This window comes from Aythya fuligula, chromosome 11 (genome assembly GCF_009819795.1).
Source record: "Aythya fuligula isolate bAytFul2 chromosome 11, bAytFul2.pri, whole genome shotgun sequence".
In the NCBI taxonomy this organism is placed as follows: Eukaryota; Metazoa; Chordata; class Aves; order Anseriformes; family Anatidae; genus Aythya; species Aythya fuligula.
Window position 1 is genome coordinate 12775037 of NC_045569.1, and position 14368 is coordinate 12789404.

General features: G+C 40.3%; 2 protein-coding genes across 11 annotated transcripts in view; one reads left to right on the forward strand and one right to left on the reverse strand.

Annotated features, from left to right (window-relative positions):
- The first annotated feature begins 4 nt into the window (after nt 1-4).
- Nucleotides 5-5994, forward strand: STARD5 (StAR related lipid transfer domain containing 5). 3 transcript variants are annotated; one of them, XM_032194700.1, is made up of 7 exons: nt 5-748; nt 833-882; nt 981-1113; nt 2561-2678; nt 3487-3580; nt 4389-4567; nt 4774-5994. In XM_032194700.1, exons 1-6 carry the CDS (start codon nt 659-661, stop codon nt 4534-4536), a joined length of 633 nt encoding a protein of 210 aa, XP_032050591.1. In that variant the 5' UTR covers nt 5-658; the 3' UTR covers nt 4537-4567; nt 4774-5994. The 3 variants fall into 3 exon arrangements, with proteins under 3 accessions (XP_032050591.1, XP_032050590.1, XP_032050592.1); XM_032194699.1 differs by having other exon boundaries at nt 4389-5994; XM_032194701.1 differs by lacking the exons at nt 4389-4567; nt 4774-5994 and having other exon boundaries at nt 3053-3767.
- A 1386-nt stretch (nt 5995-7380) lies between these two features.
- IL16 (interleukin 16) overlaps nt 7381-14368 on the reverse strand; it is a 45483-nt gene continuing 38495 nt past the window's right edge. For all 8 annotated transcript variants that reach the window (XM_032194684.1, XM_032194683.1, XM_032194690.1 and 5 more), the window contains 6 exons: nt 12118-13213; nt 10558-10741; nt 9787-9888; nt 8846-9095; nt 8129-8254; nt 7381-7867 (listed from right to left, as the gene is read on the reverse strand). In XM_032194684.1, coding sequence (XP_032050575.1) covers nt 7674-7867; nt 8129-8254; nt 8846-9095; nt 9787-9888; nt 10558-10741; nt 12118-13213 — 1952 coding nt within the window. In that variant the 3' untranslated portion in view covers nt 7381-7673. The remainder of the gene's footprint in view (nt 7868-8128; nt 8255-8845; nt 9096-9786; nt 9889-10557; nt 10742-12117; nt 13214-14368) is intronic.

Sequence of the window (14368 nt, forward strand, 5' to 3'; positions counted from 1 at the left end):
AATCACCTTCCAAGCAGGGCCGCAATCTGCAGCCTGACTGACATCTTGCCGTGTCTACCCCGAATATGGGGAAGCTCAAAGAAATCAGCGGCAGGTCAATTACCGAGCCTAGTAAGTTTCTTTAGTCTGTACTACATGGACAACTGAATTATTGGATGGTGGAAGTCCACGCAGCCTTACAGATGAAGTCCTAGGTCTTCTATTCATTTTCTGGGGAGACTCCTCAGCTCACGCTGATAAACTTCACTGCAAGCCTTTGGGGAAAACTGTCTCTCCGTGGCCTTTTAAAAACGTATGTCATCACTCCTGACTTATCCTGACTTTTTTCACTCAGCCTTGCAATTCCGCGCCTGCTTTAGATGCTGAAGATGGCGCTTTCCGGGATGAAAGCCTGCAGCCGGCCTGCCCCCCGCTCCTCCGGGCTGTCAGTACGCCATCCATCTCGGATGAAAGCAACAAAACCCTGGCTCCCGGCGCTCCTTGGAGGCCGGAGGCGACCCGAGCGCCGTCCCCTCTCCGCTGCCCGTCTCGGGAGCCGACCCGGGGCGGGCGGCGTGAGGCCACTGCCCCTCAGGTGAGGGGGAGGCGCCGCCATCGGCCCACAGGGCGCGGGCTCCTCACAGGCGGCGGCCGAGCGGCAGCTCCGCCCTGCCCGGCCATGGACTACGCGGGGCTCGCTGAGGCGGCGGCGGCCAAAATCGGGCAGTACCGGCAGGACCCCGGCGGCTGGCGGGGCTGCCGAAGCACGGTGAGCCCTGGGAGGGACGTGTGGGGTGGGATCGGGGCGGGGGTCAGTTTGGTGCCCGCTCACAGCTCTCACCCATCCCCGCAGAGCGAGGTTGTGGTGTCCTGGAGACCCTCGGCAGAGTTCAGCGGCAACGTGTGAGTACAGCCGGGGCGTTTCGCGGAGCGACCGGGGCTGTGCTGGGGGCGATGCGGGGTGGAGCTGCGGGGTTTGCTTTCGTTTCGCCCTGCCGCAGGTACAGGGCGGAGGGGACCGTGGCCGCCCGCCCGGAGGATGTGTGGGAGTGCATAAAGCCGGTGGCCGGCGGGCTGAGGACCAAGTGGGACCAGAACGTGAAGGACTTCGAGGTTGTGGAGGCCGTCAGTGATGTGAGTTCCTTAAGGGCTGTGGCGGTGGGGTTAGTGAGCGGGGTTTCAGAGGAATTGGGCTCTGCCTTCCGAAACAGCCTACGTCACGTGCAGGTAAAAAGAGCCTCTAGAAGTTGTGCAGCCTCTGTCTGGATCAGTGTGACAGTACTGGGATTAGCAATCTATTCTTTTTACTCAAAATTGTACTCAATTGTTGTACTGGGTCTGGCTGGAATGTTAACTTTCCCGGCAGCAGCCCATTCAGTGCCGTACTCTGTACTTGTAGCTGGAACAGCAGTGTTATCACACCAGTGTTGTGATAACATGTATGTATTATCAGTGGATTATCTTTGTGAAAGGAACTACTGTACATTCTTGGCTAAATAATGTTGTAAACTTACATCTTTTTAAACTATAAATATTCCAGCAAAACATTGTTGTTAATGCTGCAAATCAAGGTAAGTGTGATTATTTTGAATGAGCTATCTGTGAGGAAAGAGGAGGTTTAGAGAGCATATAGGCTGAAGTAAGTAGTGAAGGTTCACATCATCAACCATTAATTCAGGCCCTGTCTTGCACCATGGCAGCACCCAGTGCTCTGTGCCACTGTTTTTGGCTGGCTCGGCGCTTTGCCCTCAGTGTCTCCCTCTTCAAAACACAGATGCTGCACTTGGAGCACTACAGATGAAAAGGGCTGTGGTTGAGCAGTGGCTGCTGCTGTTCCTGTAACCATACGACTGTACGGTCTGATTTCCTTTTTTTTTTTCTTTGTGTGTTAGAATTTTAAAAACATTCTATTTAGAACCCCAAATCAAAAGGGGATATTCGTGCTTGGGGATATCCAGGATGCAACCACAACCACTCCCAGGGGTGTTTGTGGAAGTCCTGTGAAAGTTTTTCTTGTTGGAACTTTACAGGTGATCAGTGTTATAATCCTCAACTTTAGAAGTGGTACAACTTGCCATTTGAGGTTCACAGACATTGCTAGACTTGCTAGCATTTACTGATATAGTAGAAACTTCTTTTTTGGGGTGTCCATCCGCTATACAACCTCCATAGAAGAGGATGAAAGTGTTAAGGTTTCTTCAGGGTAACAAGTCTGGGTATCAAGTTGCCTTACTATGTGATACGCTACAAAGAAGATACCTTCACGGAATTCCTGGAAAAGAGAAGTGTTTTAACTGTCTCATGAGCATACATGTGCCAGATCTGCTTTTCTTTAACCCTTGTGGTATCTGACCTTAAGTGACCTGGGAACAATGCAGCGTTGTGTTTTTCCTCATTAATCTGTCCTTCGTCAACATACCTTGGATCCTTTTGCCTGTGTTGATTTGCATTTTTTGCAAATGGTGTCATAGAACTCATGATAAGTTTTTTAAGCGTAACTAAAAGAGTACCAGAAAGCACAGGGATTTTTATTCTGTTCTTGTGAGAGCATCAACTGACATAAGGGCTTTGTAATTTCTAGGCTGTCTCTGTATGCAGAACCACAACCCCTTCGGCTTTCATGAGGATTATTTCACCAAGAGAATTTGTGGATGTGGTCCTAATGAAGCAATATGAGGATGGGACAATGCTATCTGCTGGTAAGATGCTTGTGCTCATGTTGTGTTGGGAGTTAATTGGTAGCTACCAGAAATAAATATAAAACACAAAGTGAGTTATGTGCTGTTTTTTAGCTATTGATCTGATTTTGATCAAAAGGTAAAATATTAGTGGTCTCTATTCACTGTTCTTTCTTAGGCAGAGTATATACATGTATATAAAGCCACGTTAACATTCAGAATATACTGCTAGCCTGTGGCTCCTATGAAACCAAATAGTGCTGATTTTTTAAGAAACTGCTTCATGGAAGGATGCTTCTTTGTTTGTTTTCCTTTTTGTCCTATTGTTTGCTTGTTGCAAGGCAGTACTTTTATTGCCCCTCTGTCCAGCTGCCCAATTTTCCCATTCTGTTTAGGAATGATTTGCCTGCAATTTATATACGTGCTGGAGTGCAACTTCTCAGCAGTCAAGGTACCTGTACCTATGTGGCATGGATTACTTGGAAGCAACTTGAATGACCTCTCAAGAAAAGCAATGCACTCACACAGTACAGGTTCAATAAAACTCCCTTAGAACGTCTTAATATTTAGAGCTCAGTAACAGTTGCTTCTGAATTTAAAACTTTGATTTTTTCAGTTCTCTGGCCAGAGTGGTTCCTTTTTAATATATTTTTTTTTTCTTACTGCATGCATGGCGCAGCCCAACATAAAAAATGTTATGCAGCCATTCTTAAATATACATGTATTCTCTTATAGTGAGTTTACTTCTCAGCTGGTGCTTTGAGTACAAAGGACCCTTTCCCATCTCCTGTGAAAATTACATCTCTTCATAATTGCTTTTTTCTTGTAGCCACCAATGTGGAACACCCACAGTGTCCTCCTCAACCAAATTTTGTGAGAGGGCTGAATTATCCCTGTGGCTGTTTCTGTATACCTCTTCCAGGGTAAGTAGAGATCTATTTGACCACTGTATTCTGAAGCCCTACTTATCCATTGTGCAGTGTACTTTTGTGTATGTGGCTACACCTGATCTGTAGCACCTCAACAATAACACATTCCCATCTTCCTGTGACTTGTAGTCATTATGACTGAGTACTTGCTTTCACAGAATCACAGAATTTCTAGGTTGGAAGAGACCTCAAGGTCATCGAGTCCAACCTCTGACCTAACGCTAACAGTCCCCACTAAACCATTACCCTAAGCTCTACATCTAAACGTCTTTTGAAGACTTCCAGGGATGGTGACTCCACCACTTCCCTGGGCAGCCTGTTCCAGTGCCTCACAACCCTTTCAGTGAAGAAGTTCTTCCTAACATCTAACCTAAAACTCCCCTGGCTCAACTTAAGCCCATAAAGCCCTTTGTTCTATTCTGTGTGATGAATTAGTCTCTCTTGGACGTGGGTCTTCAGTGTTATAGGAACTATCATTGTGGTAGGATTCTTGCTGACCTCTTAAACAGAGATTCAGCAGAACATACAAGTATGGTCTTAATTTGGGGGAAATGAGCATCCTGTTGTTTATTACATTGTCATAGTTCATAAACAGAATTGTGTACCTAATGAGGGCCTAGCTTAACTGTAATTTGATTTGTGGGGATAGCCACATTCATAGAGATGATGTCTGCTGTTTTCTTACTTCCTAAAAAAAAGAACTTAGAAATATCCATTGTCAGATAATGCATGTAAGAGTAATTGTGAAGTCCTAAATGTTTCCAAACCTCTGGCTCTAAAATCACTTCCTTTGTCGTTGCAGGGAACCGGATAAGACTCAGCTCCTCAGTTTCTTTCAGACAGATCTTGGTGGCTATCTTCCCCAGACGGTGGTGGATTCCTTCTTTCCAGCTAGCATAGCTGGATTTTACAGCAATCTGACCAAAGCCGTTAAGGCATTAAAAGCATGACAAGACCAAATGCTGACATCAGCAGCTGAGGGTAGGAAAAGAGCTGGTAGCCTGAGGGTAGAAATCATGGGAAATATGAAGCTGACCTATAGCCATTATTTTAACCAGCAAAGATACTTGGGAAAAGTGAAATGGGAAGAATGGATTAAGTACATTTTTAAAACTGCAATTTCTGCCTGTCTCTATTCAAAGCAATGCATACTTTTCTAATGAGCTCTCCTTCATTTTCATAATTAGAAGAATGTCATACCAGAGGCTGGAAGAATCCTGGAGGCAGCACTGCTGGCTGGCTGAAGGGAGAAGATGAGTGTACTAGAACTCTCTCACTGCCTAAGAGGAGGAGCATCACTAAAATCCACTTAGCATTACCAGTATTAGTCAGGTGCAAGTCACCCTGTTTTGTCTCTGAAGCTCCTTGTAGACTCCTGCAGAATAATGTTCCTTCCGCAAATGGAGAGGTAGCTCTTCTGCTGTCAGCCCTCACAGAGCTGCTAAGATGTTTCATTGAGACCAGGACAGTAAGAATTAAAAGTCAGAATTGATTGGATTTTTTTGTGGGATCTACTTTTTTGTTCCCGCAGATAACAGGTAGTCCTCATGGTAAATGTATCTTAGGTGCTTCTTTTCCTAAATTAAGATCTAGCAGTGCAAATCAATTCATAGGTCTGTTGGTTGGCACATAAACACTCTTCTTTCCTTCCCTCTACCAAAACCAGTGATTTCCACAGTGTCATGAACCAAACTGCACTGACATAGTGGCAATAAATAATGAGCATTAAGCACTTTACTTGCTATTTTTTAACTGCACTTGTAATGATCATGTATTTTAAACACTTTACCAGTTTTTGTGGTGAGAGGTCTTAACGGGTAAATAATTTTTCTGCAGCTCAGTAGTGACTTGACAGGCCATAAAAACGTTTCTTTCTGTTCAAGACTGGTTTACCTCACAGCACTATCTTAGGAAATCAGCTCCTGATCTAGTGTGTAGTGATGTGTGCAGCTTTTGAAAATATTTATGCTTGTGGTTACTGCAGGAGTGTCAGACATTATTATGGGTTACATATAATTACAAAAGGAAGATAAATTGCTGTATTAGAAATTCAAATGTAGGTTGTGATTTTAATGCTGTAACTTGGTTATTTAACAAGGTTATTATGCTCTGCTTTTCTGTATTTATGTTTAGTATGGGGTATAGATTTGCATACAAAGTTTTCCACTGTAATTCTAACCCTGTGGAATAGATTTTTAAAGGAACCAATTTTTAACCTAGTCTCTTTTGCAAAGAAATATGTAAAAACCTGTACAAGTGTGATGAAATAAATATTTTTTTGCTATGTCTTGCTGTTTTTCTGAATGATTCTCTAAAGATTCTCTAAAATTGCTCCACATTCCCATGCACAGAGAAACCTAAAGAGACACTCAGACCTCCAGCATCTCTGAATTCAATGCAATAAGGCAGAGAAGAGCTTTCACTCCAGTTTGTACTCCCCACCAGGTGTTGTGGTGAGAGCACTCACCCTCTCAACTTCTTTGTCTGTATTTCCGTTTCAGATGGCTGCTTTCTGTGCTTAAAGAAGGGTAATGCATTCACTGAGGAGAGATTGGGGGCCTGATACTACAGAGGTTCATACGTATTTAAGTAAACATACTACAGTTTTCAGTTGGGCATGAAATTGGATATCTGGGCAGATCTTTGCAGGATTATGATTAATTAGTAAAAAGCTCAATGAGCAGAGTTCAAATCACCACTGATTATTCCTGCAAGTAAACCTTTTGCAGGCAGTGGGGGCCTTTTATTAGTATTTATTGTATATTTGTTGTATTTTATATTACTCTGAACAATAAAGGATAGGTGAATCTCTTAATTGAAATAACTTGAGGATCCTTTCTCTGAGTGCTCAGTGTTTTCTATTCAGAAAGAATTAAGAGCGCTTAACATTCAGTCTTCTGCTATGCCAAACTGGAGATGCAAATGTCCCAGTGAAGATCATCCTGTAAGATCTTGGAGGAATCCCCTGTGTAACCTAAGAAGGATGCGGCAAATTCCCAGAGTATGGGGAAGGTGAACAGCCAAAGACAATAACCAATGTAACCATATGGCTTTCAACTAGTGAATGAATACTTCTATCCTGGCATTGTTTGTCTCCCTTTAGAGAAATGGGTCAGAGAGGACCAAAGGGTGCACAAGAGCCCCTTCCCATAGATGCATGTGCTGCTTGTACCGTTCTGTACAGTGTTTGGAGAGCAGGCCCAGAATACTGATAGCCGTATTTGAAGTATACTTTTGTGTCCAAATTATTTAGTGCTTTAGAATAAATATTTGCATTCAGAAACACTCACTGGCATTTTTCCTTACAAAATTAGCAAAAAGATATTTCAAAATACATCTGTGGTCAGAAGGTAAGTCTTGGTTCTAAATGCCCTTGTTGCTCTCCTACTCTAGTACTCCGAGACTTTTGGCTGGAGGAAGGTTGGGAGAAACTCCACTGTATTACCCTCAGCTTCCTGCCTCACCCTTGCAATACGGTGAGACACTCCCCTGTGTTTGCCTTCTGGAGTCAACATATCTCTTTCAACTGCTAGTAGAGTTACTCTATTTAGCTTTTGGCTGCTCTGCAGTTTGAATAGAGAAGCTGGAGTTTCTCAGGGCACGTTTTAGTTTTGCTACCCTAAGATGCATCCCACTTTCTCTGCCTTTTATGCATCCAGTGTTGCAGTGTATAGTTGTTGGCTTTTCCTCCTGTGGAGGTAAGGCAGGAAGCAAAAGTAGCAGAACAGAACTGAATAATTAACCACAGAATGTGCTTCTGATAGTTCAGTTAATGGCTTAAAATAGGAGAGCGCTTACTATAGCTGTCATATTTTATTACAACCAGTATATTATTAATAAAGTCATTTTTATCATTCTACAATTTGTGACAACCATTTCTGAATGTTGAAATAATACTGCATGTTTTATGCACATCTTTGCATTTTATCCCAAACAGTTTTCTCTGTAACTGCCAGTAAAATTATGTACTTTTCATGTATGCTTTCTGAATATCTGTCTCTGCTAGCCAAATGAGAGCTTCCTATGCCCCCCCCCCCCCTTTTTTTTTTTTTTTTTTGTAATATTGGCAGTAGTCTAATTACTCCTCTTACAAAGTTTCAGATGCCTTGGTGGTAACAGAGCTTGGATTTCTTCTTTTGATGATAGCTGTGATGGGCCCATCAGGTAATGCCTTGATTATATTCCATGCTTCAAAACGAGTGAGTCCTTGCATGGCAGTTGTGTGCACTTGTAATAGCTCATCACCAGGCTGAACAGTGCTGCTTTGTTCTAGCGCAGTCCCTAGAGGGGGGTAAAAAGAAAAATAATAATTATTTCTATGGAGGCATTTTTAATGATTCTTTCACTCGTTAAGAATCACAATCATGTTTGGTATAAACCACCTGGTCTCAGCAGGCAAAAACTACTTGCACTGCATGGGATAATGCTGCATTTAAATAAATAAATAAATAAATTTTATTTTTGGGCATAAATTAGCAGTCAGTTATAAAGTGCACATTTGCATCAGCTAAGAACCTGCGTATACACGTTCAAGAGTGTTACCTTTAAATATTCTGTTGATGACAATGGGTTTATCTCCATGAATAGAGCCCTTTCCTCCTTCCAGACTGAATCCCAAACCAGCAGGTGTTTTTTCTAGAGTTACAGTGCAGATTGTATCTTCAGTTGCTGAAAATAAATGGAAAGTTATCAGATGGGCACCACATTATCTGGAAACGTTATGAAATCTGGATCTGTTACAAAAAATGAACCCTTTTGTTTGCAAAGGCACTATAAACTGCCAAATGCAAACGGAAGTGATAGCTTTTAATTCCTCTTTTTGTGATTGTAAGGCCCTCTGGGAAGCTGGAGTAAGTTGTATTTGAACTCATGGCAGAATAGAAATATAAAAATGAAAGTTGGTGATATTTACTAGAATTATAAAAATATGTTCAATGAACAAAATTTATGATAAACATACTTGATGTTAATTTTGAAATTTTTATTAACCATGAAGCTGCTAATTTTTATTTGCAGGACATAACTAAAGCTCCAGATCTCCAGAATGTTCATTTATTTTAGAATTCCATCAATTCCTTTCCTCTCTAACAAAGTTATTCCAAATACCTATTTCAGGATTGTTTATTAACTGTTCTGTCCATAATCATGGTTCTCAAATTTACCAAGCCTTACTGAGCTGTTTTATGAACAGCAAGGATTTCAGGTTGATGATTAAACATGTAGTAGGTGGGGGCAGCAAGGTAATTGCACTGAACTTACCAGAGTCTTGTGAGGCATCACTTGCTACTGAAGATGTACTAGAATCAATTGAAATGCTGTTTTTTTCTCCATCTTTAGCTTTTCTAGTGACAACAACAGCTTGTCTGGGTTGGCGAGCCTGTCGCATGATTGCTGATGCATCATTGTGAGTTGCACCTTTAAGGGACTTTCCATTAATGGACAGTACTTCATCTCCTTTCTGAATGGTTCCTTCCTGAGATGCTAGTCCGTTGGGAAACACTTTATGAACCTATTGAAAATCCCAGTCACCATGCAGACACACAAGAAAGGAGAGGGGGGAAAAACAAGATAAATCACTATGGTTAGTAGTTTTTACTATGTGCATTTTTCATTCTACGACAGGAAGAAATTGTTTCTAGCACATTTCAGGGCTGAAGGCTGAAAGTATTTGTACAGAGAAGCTCTCCGGGACACAGGACTCATCAGGCAGCAAGGCAATCTGTCTAGCCCTGATATCAGATGGCCAAATACCCTGCTGCCCACAGTACGTACCGTGCCTGTACTTCTTGACCCTCTTGCTACTCTGCCAGTCAGAAGGTATGAAGCTAGTCTCTAGCTTTCAGACCCCTTGCCTGTCTATACACACACCTCACTCCTGGTAGCACTGACCACCCTGTATGGTGTTCTGTAAGCGCTGGGGTCTTCTGTAAGCATGAGGGGTGTAGGTTGTTCGATTTCAGAGCTGTTTAGGATGGTGCCCGAGGAAACAGGACGCCACGACCAGTCACCTGGAGAGGGCAGCACTGTGCAGAAGAATCTCGTTCTTGCACACTTAAGACTGATTTTTCTGATCTATCAGCCCAGCTGCCTATTTTGATTATGCCAAAAGAAAACCTCTGTAGCAGAAAACCATCAAGTTACACATTTCTTTTTAGATAGAGTAGTTGTTTTCAGAGCATTTTTTGAAAGATGCTACTTACTGTTATCACTTTGTTTTCTAGATCAACGCCACCTGCCAGGCTGAATCCAAGCCCAGTGTCTTCCTCTTTATGCAAAATTGTAACATGAATATCATCAAATTCCTAGGCAGAGAAGGGAATTGTGTTAAGAACATCTTAATATATAAATCAGAATAACTGGAATCCATACATTTTCTTTTTGTCTATGGGAATTTTGTAATGAGGCCTAAGGACATGGATATAATGCTGAGACATGTTTATAGTACTGATCAAATTCACAAATCAATTACCTATTTTATAAAACGTTTTTGTGTCTAAAACTGTTATGTTCTGTAAATAGGTTATCTATTAGGGCTGGACTATATATTGGATTATATTAAAGTCTTTATAGTTTTGGAATACACACGTTTAGCCTTGATTTTGGCTCATATTGAACATTATCAAAATTCTAGATGAAGCCACTAGGACTAAAGGATGTTCAATCCCCAAGAGTATGCATTAGGAATCTCAGACTGGGAACCACAGAAAAATGAAAGGTGTCCCAAATATCAGTGTCTACTTCTGCACACACTGACCTCACCTGCTCTGTAGCTGCTATCAGTTACTTAAATGGGTGTTAGTCTTGCTTAGTTATCTTGGTAGACTTCTTTAAGATTTCAGACCAAAAGAACTAAGTATTGCTACTGATACATATTAATTTCATTTCTGAAAAATGTAAGGTCACAAAGATTAAGTAGGCACATCCACTCCACAGCTTTCTGAAAATCACACAGAAAAAAAAAGTTGATTTACCTTTAAGGTTGCTTCATCTAGTGATTTTACTTCCTCTATAAGCTTTGCTAACTCCTCAGGGGAAAGCAGAGAGATGACGGACTGCCCTGACACACCGGATGCTTGAGGTGAGCCGTGTTCCTGTTTCTCTTCCTCTTTCTCACTGTCTGCTAAGCTCACAGTGTATTCTCTCAACTCAGAAAGGCTGTGTCCCATTGTGAAAAGAATAAAAAGTAAACGTTGAGTTATGAAAGAATATACACAAGCATAGAACAGACAATTCTAGAGCAGTCATATTTTGATTACCATTTTTGGGGAGGCAGCTCTCTTGCAAAATAAGTCTTATAAATACATATATCATAGCCTAACAGAAGCAGGAACCATCATATAGGAGAACAGGAATAATCTCTCGGCTCCAGGCTAAAACAGACCTGAATAAATATCTGTGGTTTTGTTGCTGTTTATTTTGTTTTTCAACTTCTCACTTTCATGTGATTTTGTGTTTTCCAGATAAGCCTGGAATTAGATAAAGAGGAGAGTTGTGATTTGGGGCTATTTCATTTTTTATCAAGAAATTCTTGTAGGTAATCATGTAAGATTGGTTTTCTAAGAGGCAATTTTCACAGTATTTTTAATTAGAGCTAGAAAATACTACTCAAGTTGTGCAGATTTAAGAGATTCAGATGCACACTTGAAATCCAGGGTTTATCTGTATCACCATGTATATATCTTGATGTGTAGCCATCACAGACTATAACTCTCTGGCAAAAGGTAATAAGTTTTGTTAATAAAATTGTATCTGAGAAGACAAATAGTAGATTTTTTTTTTTTTTTTTTTTTTTTTTTTAACCCATGCAATAGAATTTTGAAAGAATTTTTGCAAGGTTCAAATGTACTTTTGAAATATTTTGCCAAGTGTTATCTTTATTCACTTTGTTCTTTCCTGAAATCCCTTACTAGCTGTTAACAGAAAATGTATACGAATCATAGGAAGCAATACTGATAAGGGTGATACTGTTGTGTTATGGGGAGTGCCTAGGCTTCACTCCGCTACATCACTTTCATGTACTTGAGCCAGAATTGCTTCTGCTTAAGACAGAAGTATTATTGCAATGATACACAGTATAACTGCATAAATTACCCAGAGAGTTGGTGACACTCAAGTCAAACATTAGGAGTGCCAGGATTTTTACATCATCTCATCATTTTAACTAGCTACAGCATTTGATTTTGGGGAAGCCTAATCATAAGGTTTTCACATAATTTAGAAATAACGTACTCAAAGTCCTCTGTTTCCTCACTGGCAAATGCATACTTTTCATCATTAGTAATGATGTTTTTACCTTCAGTATCTTTAACTAGGAGGAACTTTGAAATATGTCCACGTTTATATAAAACAAATAAAAAATAAAAGTAATAATCACACAAGTCATTCAAATTTTTGTGCTCTTAAAAGTTCCTTAACTCAATTTGCGTTTTACTATTGTGTGCTCCTAACGTAGAGTGTTAATCTGTCAGCTAATCAGAACACAGACTCAGCAATACTGATCTGCAAATCTGATTTTAAATATGGTATCTTACTTTAGAGAAAATCCAGTGTCCATGTGATGATTCTCACTTGCAGGTAAGAGAGAAGTCCCATCCTCCTCCACAGAGGACTGAGACAAGGTTTCCAGAGCTTCCCATGCACTGTTTCCAGAAGGGACTGGGGACTGAGGAAGGCAAAGCAAAGATTTCATTAAAGCAGATGACACCTGGCTACTGATGGAATAGATTTTGCTGTATTTTTCATCGTATGTCTTCATCATCTCACAGGACTGGGTAGTGGTAAGTGGAAAGCTTCGTGATCTTAGGTTATGTGTTTTTGTTACTGATAATGCACGGGAAGTTGGAATAGCTTCTGTAGTTAAAAGGCCTGAGGAATTTTCAGGGTTGGCATTGTTGCTTTCCTCTGAGCTAGCTGGTAGGACCTCCTTGGGAGGGGAAGTTCTGTCTAGGCTTTTTGTACCAATGACCACAGATGACTTTGACTGTTGTTGGCTGTTTTCAGAGCATTGGAGAAAGGCTTGGTTAATATGGGTTGGAGACCCCTCTGACCCTTTTGGGCTGGGAGGGTGCTCTTTCTGGACAGATGTTTTCAGGCTAAGCCTTCGGTGTACTTTTTCAGGTGACTGAGGAGCACTCAAAGATTCAAATGAGCTTATTCTTTGTTTTATTGATGATCCTCTGGAAGAGAGACAGGATAAACTGGACTGCAGTTCTTTGGTAGAAATACTCTGAAGGCCAGGAGGACTTTGATCTGCCTGTGTTTTCAGGTCTGAATTTGCTTTCCTTAGTCCTTTCAGACTTTGGCGAAACCAGGCTGGCTTAGGTGCAACAGGAGGACCCTTTTTCACAATGTCATTTTCATCTGATTTTAGCACTTTTGAACTGACTATTTCTGATTCTGATTTCTGCAGAACTGCCTCTGAGCTGCTTCGGTTTTGATTTTCTTCATTTGTGTTGATGCCAGGTTGCAAATCTAAGTGGCTGTTATCTTCACTCATTGTAGGATTAAATAAACTTTTTATGCAGTCAGAAATCTTAACCCAAGGGTCTTCTGTTGTTGTATCAAGAGTATAATCTACCCGTGCTTGCCTCTTAAGTACAGGCCTTTGTATTGATGAAAGTAGACTTCCTATATTAGAGAAAGATTGATTATTAGCAAGGTGCCTTCTCCTTCTCCTTATCCATCCGTTATTTATGCATCCTATTACTTCACTAAATTTGAATTTCATTCATCTCTATAAGTATTTTCTCTATTTTTTTTTTAACATTTTCTAGAAAACTTAAATGTTTTAAATTCACAGCTCTTGATCTACAAGTTCTGTTTCCTGACACTGAAATTAACTGAAAAACCAGGCTTGCTTAGGCACAGGCTCTTTTTTCCAAAGGAGCTGTAACTTCTAAAGGTAACCTGAAATTTTGAGACGCTGAAGTCATAATACAAACTATAGCAGTTAAACTAGATGGATAAAATTGCAATGTCTCCTGCAGTGCAGTGAAAAAGCTGTTGTTATAGTAAATTCTTTTAAAAGCTCATTTTTGTTTCCTACATTTTTAAGTATATCCTGGTGTAAATAGACTCTCCCATGAAGATCTTAGATTAATGTTTATGCTAGCTGAAATTTGTGCAAACTTTTCCACTTATATTTTTCTAGTAATTAGTAACTGAATTCTCTTGTAAGAATATTTCATACATCACAGGCTAATAAAGTATCTTAACGTCTTATAGGTTAGATACAGTAGAGATGAATGGAAGCAAATTTTTCTTTGTACGTTTGCACAGTTACTTTTATCTGCCGCAGAATAAAGAAAGATATAATGTTTAAGGAAATATTCTTTTAATGATCTGAGACAGAAGGTACAAATTTCTGTAAAGGTTTAGGTTGGAAGGGGACCTCCTGAGGTTGTTTAGTTCCCTTAACACTACTTCCTTTAATTTTTTAAGATAGTAATTTATTATACATGGTTTGTACCATTACAATGATTGTCTTGAATCTATACATAAAATTGTATTTTAGAAATACTAAAACAAAACTTTAATATTATTTTTTTTCAATATAAATAAGCAAAGCATCATCTGAAAAAATACAGTAATAGTATACTTGTAAAAGTTTAAATGGACAAGAAATCATCTAGTGCCCTTCCTTTAATGCCTTTGTCAAGGCCTGATCAATGGATTAAAATTTCATCTGTTCACCCAAAAAATTACAAACATGGGTGAAGTCTACATTTAAAGATGGAGGTGAAGTCAGCCCAAACTAAATGCTAGTTTCATCTGCAAGCGTCA